At 36.9% G+C, this 26,286-nt stretch overlaps 2 protein-coding genes across 6 annotated transcripts in view; one reads left to right on the top strand and one right to left on the bottom strand.

The window, feature by feature from the left end:
* RAG2 (recombination activating 2) overlaps positions 1-26,286 on the top strand; it is a 489,305-nt gene that overhangs the window by 443,998 nt on the left and 19,021 nt on the right. For all 4 annotated transcript variants that reach the window (XM_038180252.2, XM_072039037.1, XM_072039038.1 and 1 more), the window contains one exon: positions 299-471. The gene's annotated coding sequence lies outside the window, so the exon portion shown is untranslated. The remainder of the gene's footprint in view (positions 1-298; positions 472-26,286) is intronic.
* IFTAP (intraflagellar transport associated protein) overlaps positions 1,186-26,286 on the bottom strand; it is a 40,539-nt gene continuing 15,438 nt past the window's right edge. For both annotated transcript variants that reach the window (XM_027458547.3, XM_072039039.1), the window contains exons 3-7: positions 19,579-19,733; positions 17,996-18,067; positions 17,031-17,070; positions 10,397-10,527; positions 1,186-4,362 (exon numbers count right to left, since the gene is read on the bottom strand). In XM_027458547.3, the coding sequence (XP_027314348.3) occupies positions 4,198-4,362; positions 10,397-10,527; positions 17,031-17,070; positions 17,996-18,067; positions 19,579-19,733 (563 nt within the window). In that variant the 3' untranslated portion in view covers positions 1,186-4,197. The remainder of the gene's footprint in view (positions 4,363-10,396; positions 10,528-17,030; positions 17,071-17,995; positions 18,068-19,578; positions 19,734-26,286) is intronic.

Below are 26,286 nucleotides of genomic sequence, written 5' to 3'. Positions count from 1 at the left end.
AGGAGTTGAGAATTATTAGTAATATATATAATCAAGTTTCATGATTTGAACATGACGTGAAAGCATATTTGATACTTTTATTAAAGCAAAAAAACAGTGTTCTAAGCACACACCACCAGAGAACCTCCAAAATGACCTGCGTAAAAATAGCAACTGAACAATTAAAGATATCTTTTTTACATTTAATTTGCACTGGCTCTGCATTTAAATATTTTCACATAAAGATAATGGGTCATATACATTGTTTTATATTGAGTAAAGTTAAATCAGCAATTGATTTGGCTTTGTATTCTTTCAGCTAAGACTGTAAATACCAAGGCCCTGTCTGCTCTGTATGAATACAAATGGCCTCAGTGGAGCCCTGCCAGTTTATAGCAGCAGAAAATGAAGGCCAGAGGATCAAAGGGTCTTTTCCATAAGAGCAAGGATTTGTTTCCATGCCACCTTCTTCAAAAGGCTCTGAATTATCTGGTGAGTACTCTCCATACTAAAATTATTTTCTTTCAGTGGCACTGTGTGTATACAAGTATATATAATGATACCTTTGTGCATTAATAGAAGTATATTTAGAAACATAATGTCTGCCAGACAGATTTGTCTGTATCTCTTTTCACTTCCTCAATTTTTATCTTATTCTTTCACGGCCACTATCTCATCAAATAGTTACTCTTCTTTTTACACCCACAAGGAGTAACTCTGAGAATTAATAGCTAAGCTTGCACCACAACCAGCAAAGGAAATAACCCTTCAGATTCCTGCCCGAGTGGAAGTAGTACTAACTTCCCATAAGACTTAGAGTTCCACCCCATTACTCATGATCCTTCAAGACTGTGAAAGGAAAGAGTAACAGCCCAGTGAGCAAAAAATCTAATGCTGATAAGCTCTCTGACTGATGTGGGTGCAGGGCTCTATTGCACCTTAGACATCAATGAAATCTTGTATACAAAGAGATTAGAGAGATGCATCACATAGGCCTGATTTCCAGTGAGTTTTCCCAACATCAGAGATTTTGCATTTCAAAATCCTCATGAGTGAGTTAGAAAGCTAGTACCACTCCCTGCTGCAACAGTCGCAAAGTTGACTCCAAGTAGCACTCAGTTTCCTGTTCCACATGAGAGTTTTGTCTTAAATGCTTGTGGAAAATAGGAAAAGTGTTTAGAAAAGACCATAAATAGGAAAGGAGAATGTCTTTTTTTTCCTCTTTAATATTATTCCGACACCACATCACCTCAGAAATACAGACACAAATCCAGGTAACTAATTCCATGTACATGTATAAAATTTAACATGCCCATAATATATGTTCTTTAAAATGACCGTTTGGTAACAGAAAAGAGGAAAATATACCTTCTCTCAGAAGTATTATCAAATAAAAGGTACAAGCCAAAAACAAGCCCAAGGGCAGGCCAACAGAACGTCATGCTCAGAAAATGTAGCTGGCATTGGCTAATCTCCACTGTGATATTCATCTCTCTTAATAAAGAGCAAAAATCTAACTCATGAGTAGTGTAAATGTAAGTGAATTATTCCCATTTCTCTGCATAAGATAAATGTCACTAAAGAGTTCCAATTTTGTTGGGTATTCTGCAGCAAAGTGTTTCTTTATATCAAACGGAACCATATAATGACTATACTGAATGACACTTATGGAGCATAATAGGTACTCTGAACATTTGGTAAGCGAATCATCTGCCTGTGAGAGAAGGAAGTGAATGGCTGGATGTATCCCTAATGCACAGAGAAAAATCGTTAATGAAATGAATAGAAAATGCACTTAAGAGTTTCCAGAGCTGATTTGGCCTGAAGATCATTATGAACCCCTGGACAAGTTCTCATTGACTGTACTGGCAATAGGACTCCAGCAGGACTGATCTACAGCTTTTGTGCCTCATACCTTTCTAAAAGAATATAAAGAGAGTGCCAAATTCATTATCTTCATTAAACCATTCCACAAACCCACAAAAGACCATCTTTATTTATGGCTGATTCTTTGTTTTCAGAATAGCAAATTATACACAGAGGTCTTAGACTAAAGGTTCCTTTGCTGTACCTTTGCTACACATACATATGTTAAGAGGTTGCATTCCTTGTTTTTCTATTGATGCCTTTAAAGGCTGACCTTGATATCTTTGTACAGCAGTTCTTTATTTCTTCCTCATGGAGCTCTACAAGAGCTTCTTTCTTATCCCTCTGATTCATACACATCATCTACATCTTCAAGAAGATAATTTAAAAAACAGACCTGCTCAGGATTTTTTATACGAACGTTTCATTGGAAAATTCCAGTTGGTCAGATCTCAAGCACTTCATTCAAAATATCTTGGGTTCAACAAAATGCTTCATTGAATTTAAGTCTGTCTGATTAAAAAAAAAAAAGTTTCCCAAACAACAGCAAAATCTACTACAATCAATTTCATCAAAATCTATTTTAACTACAGCACAGGTATCCTTTTGAGTGTAGATGTTAAGAAGATATTTCTCATTACCTTCTACAATAAGGTCCTGTACAAATCAGTTCTTCTGTACAATATATTTGTAGTTTTACAACACTCTTCTTATCATCTTACCTGAGCTTACTTTTGTTGTTATTGTTGTTGTTGTTGTTAATCTACACCTTAAGTTACATCCCTCTAATTTAGGTAAGTACCATTCCTCAAAACAAATGCTATTCAGATTTCATTGGTGCAGGGTTACAGTCTAGAAAGTTACTGATCCAAAAATATTTCCTTTGGAATATCAAAACACTTTATTTGTTTTCTTACATTTCTGACAATGGAGCAGCCAATCAACTGCAGGGATTTCATCCAGAGTCTTTTTAAACAACTTGTGGTTTGGTCTCTAGTTTCTACTTAGGCACTGTTCCCACATTCATCACCTTAATCACCCACTTCAGAAATAATGGAGATAAGCCAAGGGCAAGATGTTGGTCAATCAACTTTAGCTAATGGAGTAATACCAGAAAGACCAGTCATACAATCCAGAATTGTGATGTTAAATCAAGCCGCATGAGCAAAGCTTCTACAGTAAACTAAAAAAATAAATTCTAAACATCTTGTGGCACAAGTTCATACTATCTTGTGCCAGAGATGCACATTCTTCTCTCCCACTCATACTGTGTGTACTCTACTAAGCTCCAAAGCTTACTGTATTTCAATGATGCTGAGTATAAGCCATAAACTAGTATCTGGAATCATCTACTGAAAAAAAAAAGTTGACAGCCTTTCAATGCCAATTTCTTTAATGGATTAGATCACTATATTTTTCTCTGTCTGGAAGGGTTTTTGTAGCAGTACATGTTTAGTTGTCAGTAGTTATACAACATCAATTTTGATCAACTTGTTCAAAAAAGTTTATTGGAAACAGGACTATTTATTTCTCTGCAGAACTAAAGTAACTCAGAACAGAGGAAAAAACATCCCCAGATTTATTCCCTGTTATAACTCAGTATCTTTAAATCTTATAATGACAGGGAAAAAGTCTATAGACTGATATGTCAGCTGTAAAAAGCTGTTACTTGCATTACTGAAAGAACAGGCAAAGGCAGCTTTAGGACTAGCTCTGGACTAGTCAGTACCAAATATAAGCCAGAGTAGCCATACAGCTATTCTGAATCATGCTAGCTTGTTTTGGTCCAATGAAGGAATTATTCCAGCATGCCTAGACTGAGGCAACATGGGCTTCACTCCAGTAAAGGATTTTTTTTCTTTTTTTACAAAAGAGAATTCATAGCTGTTGTTTGAGACATCTTTCCAACTGCCTTGTACCACCTGGAAAACAGCAAAGAAGCTGAGCACTGGGGATAAGAATATTAAAGGCCACCAATATATTCAAAAATCCCATGGGGTTTAGGTACCAAAAGAGACCTTCTTAGCCAACCTGAATGCCAAGGCAAATCAGCGTACAGAATACAAAAATATAGTAAAAGTTCTTCACTGGCTGAAGGGCTACTAAACAAGCAACTCTGAGCAAGCACTATCTCCCTGCTTTGTGCTTTCATTTGGACTAGAAGGAGGTATACAGAAAGGCAGCCTCAGGCTCCAAGGCACCTTGGTGAAACAAATAAAAAAATCCTAGTGATGTCATTTGCTGCCCACACAGATAAAAACCCTAAATAAGACTAAAACAAGAAGCTAGATTTACCCCCTAAAATGTTATTTCACTAGCACTGCACACAATGTCACTCAGGGTGCATCTGATTCAGTCTTCAGCTCCTGCTGGACTTGACATCTGTCCTCTCTTCTTCTCTTCAGACAATTCTGTAATGGCCTTCAGCTCGGCTTCAGAGAACTTTGGGGTCAATGCCACATTGTCATAATCAAATTCTTCATCGAGTAAGAATGGTTGAACATCATCCCCTAGTAGCTGTAATGAACAAAAACAGATGCATAAATAATATTGCTGCAAGTAATGATAAGGAAGCTCAAAATATAAACTTCTAATTAATATTTAATTAAACTATTTTTTCTGACTCCAGCACTCTCAGCTGATTAAGCTGTTTTTAAGTAAAAGAATAAATTCAATTATTCAATTTGACCTAATTTAAGTCATTTAATGTGCCCCATTTGTACTGCACTATATCTGAATGAATATCATTAGCTAATTTTGCTCGAGGCGAGGAATCTAAAAACCTTCCTTGCACACATCTATTACATTTCTGCCACTTGTAGAGTCAAGGCTGTGGGGATATGGGCAAGTTATGTACAACCATGTTAAATTTCAAAGACAGATTCCATATCCTTAAAATTTGGGCTAGTAACACAAAAAGCCTCAGTGTACATCTGATGTTAATGTAACGTGCTGCCTAGAACACAGTTTCAACAAAAGAGAGGAGTGAAATAAGCAAAATGACATATATTCAATGTTCAGACTCTAATCATTTTCACCATTTCAGAGATACGCAATTTGATGGTTTGGACTTCTTACATGATGAACACAGGGTGTTACTGTGCTTGCTGATACTTGCTCTCCTGACATATTGTACAGTGTTTCTATATTGCTTCTCATAGAAACATCTTAGAATAAACTCTCTGCCTATAAAATAAAATAATGAAAACAAATAACTATGGCAGGCTGTATGCTGAAAAGTAACTGCAGCAAGCGACAGCACAAAAGGTTTATGGTGAGCATTTACATAAAATGAATTCCACAACTACACAAGAGACACATCCTCACTGGCCAAACTGTACAGAAATGTTCTCTATCTTTTGAGAAATTAAAATAACATATCTAGAAACTTCAGCCATGACAGGTAGCACACCTCCTCAAGGGCTTTGTGTTTCCAAGAAGTACTCCAGTACCAAATCAGCCAAACATTTAAACACTTATTTTCAAACATCTGATGAATCTTCATTGAAACATTACAGTTTACTTAATGATGCATCCTTTACACAGACACTTACAAGATATTCACTGCTGTGTCTGGTGGGTGCCCTGTTACTGGAGAGGAAACTTCTCTGACTTCTTATTATATAATAAGAATAATATATTATTCTCTGTCATTAACTGTGTCACTGCAGCTTCTTACAAAATGTTAACAGAAAGTTTGTGGGGTACCATGTCTTCTAAATTGATCGGTGACTCTAAAATCCTGATTGTCCTTCCTTGCATCCAACAAAACAAATAAGCATATTCTGTCTGACTGAACAGGAAATATTTTTCCAGCTTTGTATAATTTTATTAATCACCCACATTGCTTAATGTTCCAGGGATCTGGCTTACATTGGCTTTGACAGATGCTGGAGCATATAAATCATCTTAGATACAGACCCCTAGACCACAGGTATTTATAAATAAGATAAATGAACTTTGTAGATAATGTTAGTCTAGGAAAAGGTATTTATTCCACATGCAAACATTACCTTGCTCATGTCCATAGACTATCCCAGGTAAGCCATCATTAACTTTTATAAACAGCACATTCAAGAAATCTTTACGTAACACAAAGCCTGCACACCACAAGCTCTCTTTCCCATTAGGGCTGTGATCAACTCTTTGACCTCTTCACTATATTTATGGCCAGTTTCATCTTTCCTACAGGCAAAGACTCATAAAATTCCATATAGTATGAGTACTAGCAATTGGGTTTCATTACTACCTCTCTTTCCTTTGGGGAAATACAAAACACTTCTAAAATATAATGCAACATACAAATATTTTGTGGTTAGTTTGGTTGTAAAAATATTCACATGTAAAGGTATTTAATCTAAGAACAGTTTAAGTTACAGTAAACCTTCATAGGGATTCTATAAGAACAAATCTATCTTTCCTCTTCTAACATGGTTATAGAAAGCATATAGTCATTCGCTGTGCCATTGTGTTGAACTTTGTGTCTTTCCAATAACTTTTAATGCAGATGCAGAAAAAAAAAAAATTGAAATTTTTGTTTAGAAAAAAAAAAAAGGAGAAACCCAAAATGCTAACTGGAGATAGATGCCAAAGTATAACATACCTGATTTCACTGATACCTATTTTTCTATTATACATTCATTGCACATTTGAAAAGTTTATTCACATTGCATATTTATCAGTGTGCTTCATCTCTCAAATGAGCATTCAAAGCAGTAGGGATTCTTTTCTTCTTCTCTCAGGAAGCTATTCACTTCAACCTTCCATGCAGACAAGCAGTATAAATTTTTTATATTGCAAACTGCAATTTTGATCTCTTTCAAAAGGAAGACATTTTGCAATAGAACACCAAATCCTCTGAGCTGATCAAGTTATTATCTTGTTATTTTTGCCTAAGGAGCTGAGATAAATATGTGAATTTCAGGTGTCTAATTTAACATCTAATTGAAATCTTTTTGAGAGCTCTCTGGGAATAGAATTCTGCTCTATTAGAAAACTGCCAGTTTGCTTAAGATTGCTCCTGTGATTTACTCTCTGAAGAAAGAATCATTTTCATTTACAGTTCCTGCATGTCCAATTTAAGGGAAAAAGAATGCAATATTCATGTTAATAACTGAAGTATTTTGCTAGAGGCTGTTCATAATAATTTTGTAAATAAAATACCTTAAAGTTGAGACTTTCAAAAGTCTATTAATAACTGGCAACTGAGTTCTTTTTATTAATCTGTGTGGAGTTACAGTTAACTGAACAGCTTTCCTCTCTTCTAAATCCTGTACTTCTGTGTAATTACGGCACACTACAATTCACTTGTTCAAATTATGTAAAGGATGTGCATACACTCACTGATGATTTCATTGTATACTCAAAAGAAAACTTACCAAGTCAATAACTATGAGTAAAAAAAGGGGGAAAGGCATGTATGCTTTTATATCATACAAACTTAGTATGGGTTACTTGGGGAAAAAAAAGGTTTGTCTTAAGCTAGGGGCACTGGACTGAAAGTCAATAAATCATGGCCCATTTTCCACTACTGCTTCATCATCCTGGACAAGTCACTCAATCTCTGTGTCTTTACCAGCCTCTGAAAAGATACAACTCTTCCATCTTCCTTCACTTTGTCAAGCCTGTCTTTAGGTTACAAGTTCTTCCTTGTTCTTGTTGCATTTATACATAGCACTTAGTAGAAACAAACATCAGTTGAAGCCTAACTGTAGAATCTTAGACCAAAAGAGGTCAATGGAAACTGCATTTTAGGTTTTAGATGCTGCCATTCCACAGTTAAAATGATAAAAAGGGGCATGTTAAATACTTTTTGGAACGCTCAAACTGAAGACTAACTGGGGAATAGAAGGGTAGGATTCATCTTTCCTAATCCCAGCTATACAAAAGTTAGGCTTCTAGATTAAAGCAGCCAGCCAAAAAAGAGCCAGCCTGAGAGTCAGCCTCTGATATCAGACAGAGATATATTATATCTTAGGACAAATGCTGACAGCAAGTGAGATGAATCACTTACTGGAGGTGCTTCTCTCTCCCTCCTGATGACAGGACTAAATTAGACTAAATTCAGAGCTCAAATTAGGTGAGATGAGCCCCACTTTGAATGAATGTGAATAATAAGTGTGTGAAAAATATGCATTCAAGTGAAATTATATACATGCAGGGGGGAAATAAGCACAACTAAAGAACCTAGACATTAACACATACAGTTAATAAATAAATAAACATAAAATCTATCTTTTATGAAAGTATTAAGTAGAAATAAAGAAGAGAATAAATGTCCGGGTAGGGGAGGTAAATGTTATGTGATAATGTATTTCAATCATGGAGAGAATGCTGCTTCCACCGTTTCAATTTGTGGTAGGTCATGAATGGTGCACTGTCTATATTAAAATTTCAGAATATATATATATATATATTTATATATATGTGTGTGTGTGTTTAAAACCAGGGTAGAAAGAGGAAGCAAAATTGCTGGCCAAATAATTTCTTGTGTCATTGCTGTGTCAACAGCTTTTGATAGAAGAAACATGTTCAGGAAGAGCTGTTCTTGAATAATTAGCCAAGTTGTGCACTGGGCTTTAACAGTGCTTCTTTTTTACATTAAACTTTCCCTAGCAATACATTCAGAGATGTACAACTTCCACTGAAGTCCCTCACAAGTATGTCCATAGCACCGATATTCTGCTCCTCCATCGCACTTGTTTATTTTTCAAAGAGAAGGGTTTTCCCTTATGCCCTACAAAAAACAAATACGCAGCCACATTCTGTTGCCCTTCCCTAGCAGATTTGTTTTGATGGACAGGGAACAGTCATTTCAAAGCAGGGATGTCTTCAGGGTAAATCTTTTTCTCTTTCTCACGTAGTCCTGCCATAAGCAATGCAAGACTTAATTTTCACAGCAATGACAATTTGAAGCACTGAGGGATTTTAAAATAGACCTGTTCAGCTTTGACAGTTCTAAAAATCAGGCCACATTTCTATTAAATAAGTGAAGGCACTAAAACATGCATAATTTAGGGGAAAGACTGCCTTAATTTTGAGTATTGCAGAGTCTGGCACCAACAAAACAGTTGTGAAAATCTTAAGTATTTGTTCTTGAAAAATGCAGCAACCCTTAACCAATGTAATAGTAGTCAGTTTCCCTTTCAAAACCCAACTTTTCCTCAAACAGAAATGAATTTTGCATGCAGTGGGATCTTCATCTATTTTTCATGAATTATAACTTAAAGAGTCATATGCAATCATTTATGAACACTGCAGGCTGCTACAACTCTCCTTCTTTGATTTTATACAGAAGTTATCAAATGAGCAAACTATAAAACCTCATTCTATTTTTTTTTGTGTGCCAATGGATATTTCTCAAGGCAAAAAACTTTGAATTACGTCAATCCTTAGGGAAAAGAGCAAATATTTTTATTCACAGAATGGAAGGTATTAGAGCTTGAAAGGTCATTTTAGAACATTTACTTTTTCCCAAAGCAGACTTGTTCCTTATAGTAAAGAGTTTATTGCAAAGAACCAACTACAGTTCAGCTCTGGAAATGAGACACCATATGCCCTGCCATACCATCAATCCTTCCTTGGTCACACATCATTTATAAACTTGGTTTAAGCCTCATGGGACATCAATAAACATATGAAGCTATCAAAACTGCCCCGTTTTAGCCAGAAGCTAACTTCAGCTTTTATTATGATGATCAGGCAAGGGAAAAAGTGTTGTGAAAAATTCTTTGCAATATAAACATCCCAAAAAGTTGATGCTCACAATGACTACTTGGATAGGAAGTTTAATGACTTAAAGTAAGCCTGTGAGCAATCCACACCTTCTGTTCTAGTTTGAAAAGGTCTGAAATTCTGAGGGAAAATAGCAATTCTAAATTAAAACGTGTATTGATTGTGTCTGATTAAAAGGCTGAGACTCCATGCCACAAAGCCCTCCATGCCAGACCAAGATGATACAGATCCTCAGCGGCATCTTGCTACTACTCATTTCCAAAAGAACAAATTCCAATTCTGATCACAATATATTCTAAAACCTTTTTCAAATGTCACATTAAAGTGATCATTCACTACCTCATTGCCGCAGAAGATAGTTCCTATATCCAGCTCAATGAGAACTGCACAATGTTGTAAGACTATGCAACCTTTGGAAAATTAAATGGCCCACATAAGTTATGATTTCTAAAAAGGTCAGGAAGTGCAAGAGTTTGTTTGAATAATTTGCAAATTACACCAATTAAATATTAAAAAGCCCACAAACAACTTAGAGTGTTGCAATCTGTTGGCAATTTGAAAATATAGGATTATATAGCAGCAGTCTGCAAGATAAAGCAGAACCGTTGTATTATTTACCTCAATTCTTAATGTATTTCAGAATTCATTAATTCAAACATTAAAAATGTGATTTGTAAACTCACAACAGTTCCACACGATCCCTCTGCCCCCGTGCAAATAACACTAGAAGCCAACAGGTTTTAAAAACTATTAGAAGCCAACTTTTTTTTTTTTTTTTTTAAAGAAAGGGTTTAAATAACTAAATCTGACTTCCTACCTCTTGCGTTTTGCTGTCCAACGGCTGTGGCACCGACAAGGTTCTGAACTTCCGCTGAACAGGCTTAACAAAAGCAGGTGTACAGCAAGTCACTGTCTGCTCCACCTGTCCTGGAAGAACTAATGACCCTGCTGAATAAAAAATACTCAACTTTATCCTTCTATCAATGTACGGTAATACAGTTGAGTGTAAAATCCTGTAGTGCTTAGAGACAGACAGAAGCTTGTTAGTCAAAGTGTGTTGTACTTATTGTTGCATAATAAAAAATATAGGCAATTATCTTGCAAACAGATGCATGAAGTCCTGAGCTAGAATCTAGATAATAAAATATACTATACTAAGGAAAAATCAAACTTGATTAAACAGATGGCTAGCTCTTTTTTCCTGAGGACGCTGAATTAAAATTCTGGATCTAGATATTTCTAAACTCAGAGAAAACTTGGGATTAGATTTCTCTCTTTCATGAGAAGGAAGGAAGGAAGGACCTGAGCAGAAACTTTGGCAATAGGAGTTATGCAAGATTAAGTCTGGTATTTTCATTGATCAGCTGGGCAGCCCATTTCAATTCTCTTTACCTGGAGTTTCACCATCTTATACGTTGGGCATAAGGAATCTTTGCAGTGCTTCTGCCTTAACATGAATCTCCTGAAGCATAAAGTAAAAACACCTGAAAGAAGTAATAATATTTCCCACTAGAGTGCCAGATGACTACTGTCCAAGGATATTTCAGGGATGTTTGTCCCTCCATGAACTTTCCAGAGGCACCGAAGAGGACTTCTACATATCCGGGATACAGGAACATGTAACCTTTTCACATTGGCAGGATTTGGCCCATAGTTCACAAACACACAGATTTCTGAATCACTTTGCCTTTACACACTTAAGCAAAACATTCATACTGGGAAAAGTAGATTTACTTTCTGTGACAGCTTAGAAGGATATGCCTTAGATTTCAGAAATATCTTTTAACATGCATCAATCTCAGCTCAGCTACAGCACAGATGTGTCCATCTTGTCTCAGTAATGCTTCCACGAAGAATCTTAAGGGAACCATATGTCTTGCAATTTAGTTGAAGGATTACATAAATCAACCTACTATTTTTTCTGCCTGGTACACAAATTCCTTACAACTTTATACTAGATTTTAGTAGCTTGATTTCCTCTTGAAATATCAGAATAAACCTTCAAAATGTTGCTTGAATGTTACTTAATGCAACCAACAAGTGGGTACATAGGTCCACAATGAAAAGAAATAAATGACCATTTATCTCTACCTGCACATGTTTTCACCACAGCAGTGTGGTCAAGGACCTGTCATCCCCCTGTAAATCTGCATTTAAAAATAATGATTTCCTAACTATGCCTTAAAAAATCCATGATCAAATACTTCATTTAGATTTTCTCTCGACAACTTTATTTCAAGGCCTATCTACTTTGGGTTTGTAAAGTAGAATGTGTTTATTAAACATCTGAATTTATTCCCTTGGGTATCTTATTCCTGGATTTTTGTGTTTTGCTTTGTGATTCACATATAAGTGGTTTACAATTTTCATGCCTACACTCTTGGTTGCATATATCTATCTCTAGCCATCTATGTGCTTTCAGTCCTTGTTCTCAGCATAGCATTTGATCTTATTCTGCATCAGTCATATAGGAAAGCTTTCTGAAAAAAACTGTGCAGTCCACAGGAATATATGCTAGGGCTTCACATGTTCTACAATTGCTTTTTTTATTCCTTTATAACTGGTGTCAAAAGAGGACAGAAGGAAGATGTGAATGCTCATTTAAAGGCAATGGCATCTTCTGCTATTGTTTCAAACTTGCACCCTAAATATATACCCTCACTGAAGAGAGGAAAGCCTGGACATCAAGAGGTTTGTATCATCTCCTGATATAAACACTGCACTTATTTCTGTACTAAGAGCAGTTTTTCCCCCACAACAGACCAATCTGGAGAAAAGATGAGGAGGAAGCACCGTTATGTAACCACCTGGCAATGGCTCAAAAAGACAACTCTTAAAAATTGGGACAACAGAAGGAAATTTATTTTTGCTTTTAGCAAGAAGTGCTTGTCATACTTAGAACGTCAATTCCAATTTTTTAAGGCTCGTTAGTAATGCAAACAATGTTTGAAATTTCCTTCAATCACCCCATAAGAATGTGGTAATCAAACTTTGTTTGCCAGTAGACATGCCAGAAATGAGCTTTGTCTCTCTATCCTGGCTGCATGACAGCATATGAAAGTCTAATCGGTAAATGCTGCTTTGCCTGATAATGTTTAATCAAGAAACTCCTTCAGAGAGAAAAATTAGGGAGTTTTGACAATCCTTCTCAGTGGGAGCTCCCAAAGGAACTGTAGGCTATTGTAAGTTCTAGCCAGTACCTCACAGCTGGGTTAGGCTGATGCTACAGCACTAGTGGATGATGATCCTAATTAAGCTGCTAATTATGTTCTCTGTGGAGGTGATTAATTAGCAACAGGAATGCCTTGAATACTGCCAATGGCACCATATATAGAGATAATTGAGCAGGCATGATATCAAAAATCTGAGAAGAGATCTTGAAATGTACCTTCCCTCATACCAGGAAGAACCAACTTCCTGGATGATGTGGCAGTGAACTTCTGTAGTTTTACTCAAGTCCTGCACAGTGCAGCAGAACAGATTAGGAAACTGAGCAAATCTTTTTAGTTCTTTTTCTTCCCGTGATAGACCCACAGAAAAGCGACTACTAAATTTGTGAACACCGCTAAATTGTTTTGTTGCTGTTCGTTTTGTACCATTGACATTAATTATAAATAGAGAAACAAATAATAAATTAAGTCATAAATTGGATGTGAACCCTCTGGAGTGAAGTTCGAAGTCTCATCTTTACCATTACGGAGCCAACTGATGCACAGCTCTAGATAGGCTAAAGCAAGCTTTACCACTTTCAGACACTGCATTTGACAAAAATTCTGTTGATGGGGAGCTGAGAAGGAAGGTAGCACTAACAAAAAGTATTAAAAGCTAAATTTTGCTCTCTCCTCTGTTTCTCACACTTCAGACTGCTAGCCCCAAAGAGCTGTCTAGTGTGAAATCATCTTAGGGCAGTGTTAAATGGGTTGCAGATTCTTAGGTTTGGTGGAGCCCCATACTTGAAAACATCTGAATCCTGTTCCCCAAGCTGATTTTTCTGGATATAAAAATAGGCTCATAATATATATGGGAAGACATACATTATGGAAAATAATATATTGATATGATTTGCCTAAAGGATGGTTTATTTAAATAACCAAATAGCTATGTTTGCCCTCAAATTCAAATTGACTGAGTCACTCAGGTTCTCCTAAACTTCTGTGGGGCTACGGCAAATTGGGACCTTGATAAGACAAATTTTCAATTTCAGTATCAGTGTTCTAAGCCTGATGAGGATGAGACTCCTATATCCTTGCTTATGCATCCTCATTCATGCATTGAATTAGTCCTATTTTAATATTCTCCTGTATTTAAAAAAGACCACACTCAAGGTCCCTAGCCATGCTTCTACATATCTTGTATTTTATACAAGTAGTACCTACTGTTGCCTAAGTATCCTTTGAGCCCTGCAGCAAGTGATTTGTCTCCAGTCCTGGAAAGGAATTCTGTTGCCAAAACACAGATACTAGGCATTCTCCATCTGTCCCTGGAGAAAGCCTGATCATTTCTATTGTTGCCTTAAGCCACTTACAATTATAGATTAAATTCAATGAGAAAAAGCAATTAAACAGCCCACCATACGCATACTGTCTCTACGCTATGGGTTAAAGCTATGGTTTAGGGCAGCAATTCTACTTTGCCAATCAAGGTTTACCGAGCCAAAGACACACAATGAAAAAGCACTGCCTTGGTTTCAGGCTTGCAGCCCAGTGCTGTCTGATGAAAACAGCTACAACAAATTTGTATAGTGGCCAAATCTATGGGCTGCTTTTTCCATAAGAAGCAGCTGTGTTCACACCTTAAAAGATACTGGACTTAGGAAAATTAAAAAGAAGACCACTGCTAGAATGATTCTCCCAGATCACCCTCCAAAAGGCACTGGTTTAGACGGGATGTTTTAACACCTATTTTCTACCATGATTTTCACACCTTCAGCTTTGAGTCATTTCCCCTTAAGTGTGACTATCTATTGTATTAAGGTACAGCTGAGAGCTAAGTGATCTGTCCTTAAAGCTACATGAAGTACAGAGATGCTGAACAGTTGCCAATAACAAGCAGAGATAAAAGCCTGTTGTAATTGTACTGGCAAGGTGTGTTTTCCAGTGGGTATCCCAGCTTGTTGTGCCAATATGAACTCTATCGTTTGGCACGCAAGTGGCAGCATTTAAGGAGGCCAGCAACAGCACGCCTTTCAAATTGGTGCCATACTTTGCCTCACTTATAAACTAATTGGAACCCTTCACCAGTAATCCTTTATTAAAGTAGCAATATTATGTTACTTCACTATGGCAAACAATAGTGGCAATATCATTTTGTGTTTTAATTTGCATTTTGTTGTTATGTTTTCTGTAAGAGTAAGAATATACTACTTACAATGAAGCCTATCAAGTGGATTTTAACATATAAGGGAACTATCCAACAAAGAGGCCTGTTTTCAGGCACACTGACTTAGTAGTCCATGAGATTATTTTTTTCTTGGCTGAATAGCTGTCTCCATTGAAGCACTGCGCAAGATCCAGACTGTGGGTTTCCCGGGTAGAAGTTAGGTTGCTGTTTACTTTCTTTACACAAAAAGAAGGAATAATTAGCTTCTGGCCGTGCAGTGTTTCAACATTATAAAATACCATCTAAATGCTTCATGTTGTTACTGAGATCTGTTGATTGCTTAGGGGTTGATGTGGCCTCTTTCTGAGCTGAAGAAATGTGTGCAGGGAGTGCTGTCTCATGGGAGGAGCTGAGGACAGCAGATATTGAAAGCCAAATCAAATGTCATGTAAAAAAAAAACTACTAATAAAACTACTAAAAAACTACTAAAAACTACTAATAATCTGATTACACTGAAAACACTGATAATCTACAGTAGAGATGGTATAATGTGATGTTTATTATTTTTGATAATTACCAATCAAAGCAGTAACAAAAACTTTCCTGCTGCACAATGTGATATTCAAACAGTACAAACAGATGATCATTTGTGTAATTCTCATCTTGTTCAAATGCAGTCTGTGTCACTAGGTGTTTCTGGATGTATGCGATTAGCATTTACCCTCACACATACACAAATGCACAGAAACAACTTAAAAGCCTGTAGAGAGGCAAGGTCTGACATGGTGCAGAAAGTGGCAACTATCCCCAAGCTCTGCCACAACTCTTCTTTGCTCACTGCCCTGCACAGTGTTTTAGTGTTGGGCTTATTTCTTGTCATCCAATTTGTGGCCTGTTTCGAGCTCGAGATACTTAACAATACTTCCACCAAACTAGATATTGAAAAGCCTCTTTGCATCAATGAAATGTGAGTTTCGGCTTCCACTAGTGAGTCCCAGTTTTTAAGATATTATGACAATATAAGACAAACACAGAACAATGTCCTAACAAAGGGAAAAACGGGCACATGAACACTGCACCAAAAATAAATCTTCAATTCCTGGATCTGATGTAGGACAGCTATCTTACTCCCTCCTTTCTGAATGCCCAGTCTAGGAGGAAGAACATTTGCTGTAAATAAACTTGACTTAGGGGGGTTTATTGTTTTCTTGTGAGTTACAACCAAGCTCAATATTCATCAACGGGAAGTCTGTGAGCCCTCTGGACTTCATAAGGATTCTGCACATACTGAGAGAAAAGACTAATCAAAGAGATAATGGATTAGACAGACTAATTAAATGGCAATAACTAAGGACCAAAGCAGTGCTCTGTCACAGCCTCTTGCAGTGACCTTAGGCAAATCCCTTAATCTGCATGGCTTGGTTTCTTTGTGCAGTCACAGATCCAGATGAGGAAAATAAATTTAATCACCAAAAGGTCTTCCATTTTGGTGGTAATAAAAACCACACAAACATCTATGATAGACAAATACCTATAAACACTAGATTTTTATTTACTTTTTAGAAGCAGGAGAGCTAAAATCATTATAGGCATAATGGAGCAGTTCAACACTATGTGAAATGCTCATAATTGGAATGCTAAAATAAGTTCAATGTGCTTTCCAGGTCAGTCTCATTTATTACAAGCCCAGGACGAAATCACTATAGTGTGTAGGTACAACATTTTCATTTTATAGAACTCTCTCAGCACCCAATTTACTTTGTGGGTTACACTGTAATTAAAATAATTTCCATACAAACAGAAGTGTGGATAAATGTAGAAAATTTGCTAGCAAAAAGTTGAGAAACCTTGAAAAAAATCACTGCTCACCAGAACAAGGTATAGTAAATAATCTTTGTAACTTTATATTTCATTAACTGGAATTAATTAAGGAAATAAGTAGTTCAATTCTGGGAGTTTGGGCAATTGGGGGAATTTTCTGGCAATGGAAGAACTGAGAAAGAACATCATTTTTAGAGGAGAAATGGTTCTGTTAAACAATGTTTCAGAGTCACTAAAAAGAAAGGAATATCCATACACTTCAATCCAAAGATAGACAATCTTTGTGACTATGAAGGAGGAAAAAACCTACCACTGCATGTCTCTTCATCTGTGTTTATATCTAAGTTCACCTGCAGTAAAAACATAAAATTGGAAAAATAGATTAAAATGTATTAATTCCATTCTTTTTAGTACAAACTAGGGAAAAGCAGAGAAAAGCATTAAATTTCCTCCTTTGTCACTTCCCTTCTCCCCTACGTTTTTATAGGAAAGTGATTATGATTTTTTTTTGAAATGCAAAACCCAAAGGAAATGTTTGCAAGTGTAGGGAAAGAATTTGTTTCATACCAACTACGGTGAAGAGAAAGCTCAAGCTGAACAGCAACTTCTTGAGGAATTTGGTGGGAAGCTGAAGAAGTAAAGTTGTCATACAAAAATCAATATAAATTACTCTGCAGCTTTGCAAAGACTACATATTACACAGACACAGCATTTGTTGCAAGCAAAGGAGAGCTGGATCTTTCTATTTTGATATTAATGATGATCTGAATGGAAAATTAAAAAAGCTAAGAATTATGACATTTTTGATATTTTATCTGGGACATTTCACTACTGCTTTTACCAGGCTGATGTCCCTTGAAAAATGGTCTAAATTATGTCACATACCACAAGAAGAGTTGCTTCGTATTTCAGGTAACACTGAATAAATGCATAGGGTGAGAGTCAAAAGACTTTCCCAGTCTATGTGTAAATGGAGGATTTACTATATGCATTGAGCAGTTTTCTGCGTTTCTATGCAGTAATCACAGATGCTCTTAGTTCATTTTTTCTAAACTGATTTTACACGATTATCTTGCTCAACCTTTACACTCTAATAGTACGTACTCACTAAAACTTGGAAAGAGATTTGGATGATGACGCTCTCATTCCTTTTTCTCACAGGTGTGAAAGAAATACACTGACAAATTGCAAATACTTTGTAAATGCATAAAACAAAATTGTAAGTCATGTTCTACTCATAATCCCCACCTTGAAGAAAATCAAAGAAAACCTCACCTTCGCTCTTTCAGATAGACCAAGATCATTTCCATCAGAGCCACCAGCTTTCCAGTTCTCATTCATGACTGTCTGTAGATAGACACGTAGAAATATTCACATGCATGAAACAGAACCAAAATCACAGTCAAAGCTCCTACTGATTTACACAAACCTAGCCTTTATGGTGCATTTCAATTTTTATAAAGACAGAATGCAATGATGCTGAAAATAGAACATATGTAGGTAATCCTCTGAAATCCTACACAGGATCAGACCGAATCAATTGTAGCAAGAGTATAAGTAATCATAACAGGCCTAAAAAGCAGCATTTAGAACAAAAGCATTGTTTTCAATAGTATTTTTTTCCCTTCTTTCCTCAGGGCAGGTTTAAAGGTTATGGTGGCCAACTTACCGCATCAAAGTCTCCTCCCATTACTATTATAGCAGCTTTTCTAATGCATTCCACTATTGCCATATTTATTTCTGAAACCACTAGTGTGACAAAAACATGAAGTCGTGGCTGAAACTTTCTTTTTGTAGCAACAAAAGACAAGTATTAAGATGTTCTATTACATAAAGGATAACAGAAGCTGCACATTGCTTTATGGGGCAGAAAGCCAATTCGAAGTGGCTAAGGAAAGAGACCCAAAGGCTGTCTATCCCAGTGAGGCAATCATATTCATACGAAAAATGGCAACAAAGATTTTTGTCATTATTGTTATACAATCAACTGACAGAATGTGATTGTTTTAAAAGCCTTGCTTGATTCTACCTCAAAGGCATGTGTTAGTAAGGAGGAAAACAACAGCTTTTTCTCTTTGACTGAGGCCTGGCAGCCCCATCATTTGAAGTCATTAAGTGCGTGGCTCTGTGTATTGCAAAAATGACCTGCTACTTCTTTTTTAATAAGAATCTTAATGAAGATAGTGGGTTTTTTTTCTGTTTGTTGGTGTTTTTTTTTGTGTGTGTTTGTGTTTTTGTTGTTGTTGTTTTGTTTTATTTTATTACAGGCAAGATCACAGCTTTATTATTTGTTATTCAGGCGAGAGGGTAGTTCTTAACAAGTGGACTCAGATTTCCATCTTGCTCTCTCCAGATGATGCCTGTGGCTTTCCTGTCCCTACACATTCAATCCCTAATCTCATAGGTTTTAGAAGATTAAAAAGACCTCTGGTTTGCCAACTGTTTTCTTCAGGTAGCTGAAACAATCTAGCTTTAGTAATGCAGGATTCAATACTTGGTAAAACCCTCCAACAAAGCAAATCTGTGCATGCTGGCATTCATACTCTCAAGCCTTTTTCCCTTTTGCCAACCCCTACCATTAACCGCAGTCTTCAGTGAAAACCTAACAATGGTCTTTGCAGGGCTCCTTATTTATTAGTCAGATTATGGGGGCTCTGCAAATGCCACTGCCAAATGTGATCCCTGCAGGTGCCTCTGTAAGCATTACACACTTGGGTAGTATTTTAAATATTTGCCTCAGATGGGATAATACCATTAGCCTCTAACATTTAGACAGTATATCTCCCCCCACACCTTTTTTTTTCTTTAATCTTCTTGAATGTGATGCTTGTCCACACGGACAAATGTTAATTCATTACCTCATTCTCATTTGGCGTCTGTGGTGGGAGGCGCACTGATATTTCTTTGCTTCTTCCAGGTGAGCCACCCTGCTTATCTCTGTTTGAGAACTCAGAAGTAGAAAACGTTTTTCTTAAAGACTTTTTACATCCTTGAAGTGTTTTCCCCTCTTCCTCTGTAAGGAGAATCACACCACTTCAGATAACACAATACAACATCCAAGAAAAAGAAAAACATGAATTTCATTAGATCTAATACTGACTTTTACATATTCATTTCTCTTCTCATGCTCGGAGCCTCCATGATATACATCTATTTTGCAATCTTTATCATAAAGCTGAATACGCAGTTTGAACTTCCAGTGCACAGAGAATGACCTATTCCTTGATACTGAAAGATCCATCATCTCAAAAGTTTATGCAATATATAGAAAACTTGATATACCTTCACATACCTGATGGATTACTTTCTTATCAGGCACAAGAAAATACTTTGTTTTTTATCATAGTGCAGTGATTATCAGGCCCCCCAAAAACGTGTATTTTCTACCTCAATATCTTTGTATCACCAAGACTTACAAACAGCCATATGCCAGTCATATTTAGCTGTCAGAAGTTTAGGTCCTGAGACTATATATTAATTACTAATGTTCAAGCAAGGTCAGTTCCCTTAGGGGATTCCTCTGGCCTTCAAAGAGGGACTAGGAAACCAGTCCCTCAGAATTACAACATGGCTAGGCCATCATCAAACAAAAACTCAACAGTACAGATTTAGCTAAGAGCTGATCAGAGATCAAGACAAGTATATGCACAGAAGTTTGGATTTCCAAACTCATGCTGAACAGTTGTTTTCCTACAAAATAGAAAAAAAAAAAAAAAAAAAAAAAAAAACTAATCATGGCCAAAATAGAACTGCCTTTTTATTTAAAAAAATAAAAATCCATTATCAAGTATGGAGCAGTTATAGTACAATAAATTCAAGTGAATTTCACACTACATGTTCTTAATGAAAAATAAATGCTGATTTTAACAGCGTTTCTTGGGTTTAGCTTGAAAAATCTACTTTATAACAATAAGAAACACTGCAGTGCATTTCTAAAGCATAATTATACATTATAGGCATTAAAGGAATTCTTGCGGAGAGTCTTAATGATGCCCTTGGGGTTAGTACATTCAGCAGTCCACTTTCCCAAAGACGTATTAATCCCCATGGACAGCTCTGTGCCACGGTTACTATGACTCACCGAAAGGGCTGGCATTCTGGACATAACCTGAAGTCCACACTCACAAAAGTCAAGGTTCATAAAAAGTAAATTGCACTAGATCAGAACAGCCTAGCAAACAGTTCTGCTCTCAGACCACAGATGGATCCTCTGAATAATTCCTAAATCCCAGGTCTCTTGATATGACATCTGGCTTCTCCTTGCTTTTTTAGCAAGCACTTTCCTAAAACAATATTTGGAAACAGCACTACATATGTGCAATGTCTTCTTCCTACACGTTCTCTTTTTCAAGCCATGGAAATGAAGCTGTATTACATCCAAAACCCTCTTTTAAACTCTAGACAGGTAAAGTGATCATCCACTAATTGAAAATGTTCTTATTGTCACCCTACTTTATAGGAAGAACTAGAAGAGTTGCTCAAAAAGTTTCAAACTTGTGTTATTACAAACGTAAACAAGATGAACTTCCCGTTTCATACTAAGAACTGAGAAGTTTTATATTTAAGATTGACGAGACACAGAAGGACGTTAATGTCTTTATGCAGCCAAATGTGTGCTGCCCTATAGAGCAACTAACTATAGGGGCTGAGGGGCCAGTATCCTCACTGTGCACATTTAGGGGGCCTTCACTATGAAACCTGGAAGAAAGCTCCTGGAAGCCATATACGTTTCTCATCACAATCAAGACAGAGGCAAAAGGAATCATCAGTGTGTATGATCAGCATCGTAACTCGTATACCAATATGCTCTGAATAAGCATAAGATTCCTGCACAAACCCAAACCAGTGCCTATCATGGGTGGCACCGTGGTCATGCTTCTGGGCTACAATCAGACCCACCTTCTCCAAAGCGTAGACTCTGAATACTCCAAACAGAAGAGTATCACTTAACGTCAGAAGGCATATGACACATGGTTGAGCAGTCGTAATTAGACAGCACACATAAGCCCACTAATTTATTTTATTACGTTATATATTTTCTGGACAGCTGAGCTATTGTCACTGATAAAAGGCTGATAGATTAAGTGAGCTAACAAGAAATCAAAAGCGTTCACAGCATTTCTGTGCCACTCACTCACCCGAGACTACAGCTGGAAGCACTATATCCCTTTTCTGAAGAGATTAGCCATAAGCGGCTCTCAGAAACTTTTGGTTAAGACCTTTGCAGCACTGTTGGGTTGGATAACATAAAACACCATATTTGATGAAACATCCACAACTGCAATTTGATACTAGATTCACGACTGCAAGTAAAGAAAATTTAAATGAAAAACGTGAGCAGCACAAAGCAGCTGTGAAACACATGCTGCAGACAGACTGCCAGCCATGCAACCCTGTGCATGATGAGCCTGTGCCACATGAACAGCTGGGATGGGACGTAGGTGAACCAAACCTAATGCTGCGAACACAGCCCCCGGGGCCAGTGAGGCCCACCCTACAAGTGTCTGAAGTAAGCACTGGTACCTGCAGTTTCTCATCCTGCATCACGTAACCAGCTCTCTTGAAGTAGCAACAGTTCTGATCTCAAAAAAATACATATGTTAAAAATAACACAAATTGACCTAAATCTAAAGAAACTGCAATTTGCAGAGGAATATCACAGCTTTATTCCTTTGATGGTGTTCTCATTTTCAACCCTTTCTGTCCCTACTTTTGCAAGAGAATGGGAAGGAGAAGGGGTCAGATGTAAGGCAGCAGAAGGCTCACTCAGCCTACCCCTGGCCAAGTGATAATTAGCTCATTAGTCACAGTCTCAGTTCACAACCTGCCAAGACCTGCACATACAACACTGGCCTTTACCACAGGTGACAACGTAAATAAATAAATACGGGTACAAACACAATAAAAAGTAGCAGAACGTGGAAATGATGCAAAGATTCATATATTCACTCCACAGGCAGTTTTTCAATTTTACTTTTTAGAAACTCCACTGTCACTACCGCAACAATGAAATAACAAGCAAGCTTAGGTCTCTAGAAAAGTAAATCTCAGTCCCTCAAGAGTAATATCCATCATAATTGTGTGTCACTGAAAGGTATGCTGCAGACTTCAGAAACATTTCTATCAGAGAGTATATCCAGCTTGATACATCCTTTCTGGCCAGCTATCTATCCTTTCTATTGCCTAAAATTCTCTTTGTCTTCCGATTTGGAAAGAAACCTTTTGAAAACATCCAGTGATCACCCATATATTTCAAGCAGTGGAGACACTTATCACGAAGCCAGAGAAGAAAGCTACCAGGAGTATCAGGAAAAACTTCCTGTCAGTAAAATCTATTAGATGAAATAGGAGTCCCAGAAGAATGATAGAAATCCCATGGTTTAAAACATTTCATAGCAAGACCAGACATGGCAATCAATAATATGCTGTAGAATACCTGGCTTGGGACAACATGCTGGACTAAACGATAGCAGCTACCAGGTATTTCCCTCCTCCTTCAATTCAATCAATGAATTCCAAAAATGTTTATAAATAATTGGCTGAGAATGAGAATAAGGCCCTTTTTAATTGTAAAAAAATTAATACAACAAAGCTACTATTGTAAGCTCCAATTTGCTTCTTGTCCTCCAAACACTGGACAGAGGGCCAGCAGAAGGCCTGTGAATCCCTTAAAACCTTTCCAAATTATGCTTTGATGGAATACCTGGGATTCAAACAACACAGCGCCTTTGTGCAGGGTTCCTGAACAAAAAAGTAATTTTACTCACAGAGGCATGGTAACTGAGTACAAGAGGTACATGGTACTGAGGTACAGAGGCATGGTAGAGAGGTCAAGAGCACGAATTTCAATTTCATTTACTGTCTCAAACACATCAGCAAACTGCCACATTTAAAAGCATGAACAAACCCTGTCACTGAAATGTTCCCATAAAATACCACTTTGGGATGTTCAACAGATGGAGACAGAGAAGGGGAAGAGCCTGGATTTACCTATTTGCAGCTATGTATACTGTTATATGGCGCTGAGATAATTTACCCTAAATGCCAAGCCATAAGAAAAAAAAACAGATTTAAAGCCTGAAAATCCAATTTGTTGGGAGGATAAGTTTTAAAGCTTTCTATTTTCTTTCTTTTTTTTTTTTTTTTTTAATAATTCATCCAAACCAGCTCCCAGATATAATTCTGCAGTACCTCAATCTAAATTTGCAGCCTCCCCCTGCTTGTGTAGTGCACACTGAGAACAGAACTTGGTGTTTTCAGTTACTTAACCAAGCAAATCTGCTCTGATTTACATTCTTGAGCTATCTTCCTGTTCCCATGTATTTAAAGGCATAAATCACTGTAAACCAATGCAGAGTTTGTCCAACTTTTCATGACAAACAAAAAGCCCAATTACCCCACGTAGTACATAGCAGGAGGATTTCAGAATTAGGCACCTATATCTGTCCCAGTACACCTCAAGCACTTGAGCAGTAATCTAGTGCTCTTTTAAGAGCATTATGGTATCCTGTCTAGCATCCTGCTGCTACTCAGAAAGGCGGTGGATTTTCCATAGATACTGCATCTTATCTGCCAACCCTGAGCATCTGAAATACCTATCCCCTAGACATCCAAATTCCTAAAGTCCTATTCAAATCTTGCTCAACCAAAACCCTCACTGATTTCAAAGACACTGATCTCACTGTAGCATGAAAAGCAGAACTCCTCTGTCAAAGTAACTCAAGCTATAAAGCCAAGAAAATAACAACTCACTTGCCTCAGTGTACAAATTAATATTCATAACACATCTTGCAAGTGCAATACGTAAAACATCATGGTCTTCCATTTCTACACTTCACCTCCTATTCAGTTAACAAGGGCATTTACACTGCTTGATCCCCTTCCTTCACTGCAGTTTTGCATCACTGTAACTCATGGATGCCTACGGAATTCTCTGCAGTTTATACAATAGCAGAGATTCACTTGGTATAGCCTTTCCCCTCATGTCTTTGATCTTACCCTGACTAAATCACAAATAATTAGCAAGAAGTATTGTTTACTTGCACTTTCTTTTTCTTCTTCTTTTTTTTTTTTCATTTAAAAGGTCAGCTTTTAATATATTCACTAATAAGGGCTTGATTCTTTTTTTCACCAACACCAACTTACTAATGAAATTCCACTATGTCAGGTCCTCAGCTAGAATAAATAAATAATCCATGGACTGGGACAACAACTTCAGTCAGACTATTTCTGACTTAAAAAGGGAAACTCTCAAGTCCTAATTATTACTTTCAACTGCCAGTTTTTGACATTTTACTATAATATATTTTAAAAAATAGACAGGAAAGGACTTTTTGTATGTGCTTCTTCAGAGGAAAGAAGAATGACTGTTACATCAAGTATATTTCAGCCACTTATACACCTGCTTTAGCTTAATGTGCAGCAATATTTCTTCATAACTAACTCAGCTCTGCATTTTCAAAAGTTGAACTGTTCTTTTACTGTATCGGTATCTCTCCCGTTTTCCTTAATGGAATCTATATGCTGTGTTTTTATGTACTGTTTTATCTGTATCAATATCTATATCTCTGTTGGGCTCTAAATATTGTCAGTGTTAGAAAAGGGGCAATATTTCCTGTTTACGCCACATTCAGCCCAGCTGATCATTTAAAAACATACATTATTCTGCCACGGTTCGATAGTGCTGTCGCCAGATACCTTCTCCATTTGAATACTATAATGCAGTCAGTTAAGGAATGCAGCAAATGTGCATTTGACCATCTCAGCAGCCTTCAGGAGCAAAATCTTGCTTCTTCCAACAGATGATGACCAAAAATAATCTTTTAGAAGTTCAGAAAACCATGACAAAAATCTCAGTGTAGATTCTCATCTGACATTAACCAGTTCAATCCTAGGAAGGGAGCTGCATCTCTTAATATCTACCAGGGATCACGTGGCATCTACCACAACCAAGTAGTACCAGTGGACTAGATGAGCTCTCTAGTTCCAACAATTTTTATTTATTTATTTATTACAGTCAAAGCAACCCCACATGTGCTTAAATTCATCCTCAGCACAACGAAACTACTTCAAGTACACATCCTGGGAACACTTTAAAAGAGCAGGTGGCATGCTATCAAATCAGGACAGAACTGGTTTTGAAATCCTTCTGTGTAATTGCATACTAGAAGAATTCAACACTAGCTGATAAGTAGATAAACACTGTAAAAAACAGGGGAATGATACATTACTGAAAGCATCTGACAACTCAACACGAAGTATTCCTTTCTTAACAAATAGTATCAGTAAAGAGATTGCAGCAGGTAGGAACTGATTAACAAACATCGGACATCCCAAGATTACAAAAAATACTTGATTTTGGAAATCATAATTGAGAAATAAAGGTATCTTCAGAGAGGCCTGATTTTAAAAAATCACAAATACTTTCTTGAAATCAGGCATTTCTATGGGATTTTATACTGGACACAGAGAAAAACAAAGGCGAGGTCACTTGACTTCTGTTTCTGATTGTCCTGCCAAGCCACTCCGAGCTGCCAAGCTCTGACCTCTGACATTATTTGCTTTGT

This window comes from Anas platyrhynchos, chromosome 5 (genome assembly GCF_047663525.1).
Source record: "Anas platyrhynchos isolate ZD024472 breed Pekin duck chromosome 5, IASCAAS_PekinDuck_T2T, whole genome shotgun sequence".
Taxonomy (NCBI): domain Eukaryota; kingdom Metazoa; phylum Chordata; class Aves; order Anseriformes; family Anatidae; genus Anas; species Anas platyrhynchos.
The sequence above is the reverse complement of the archived record's forward strand: the minus strand, read 5'-3'. Positions and strand labels throughout refer to the sequence as shown.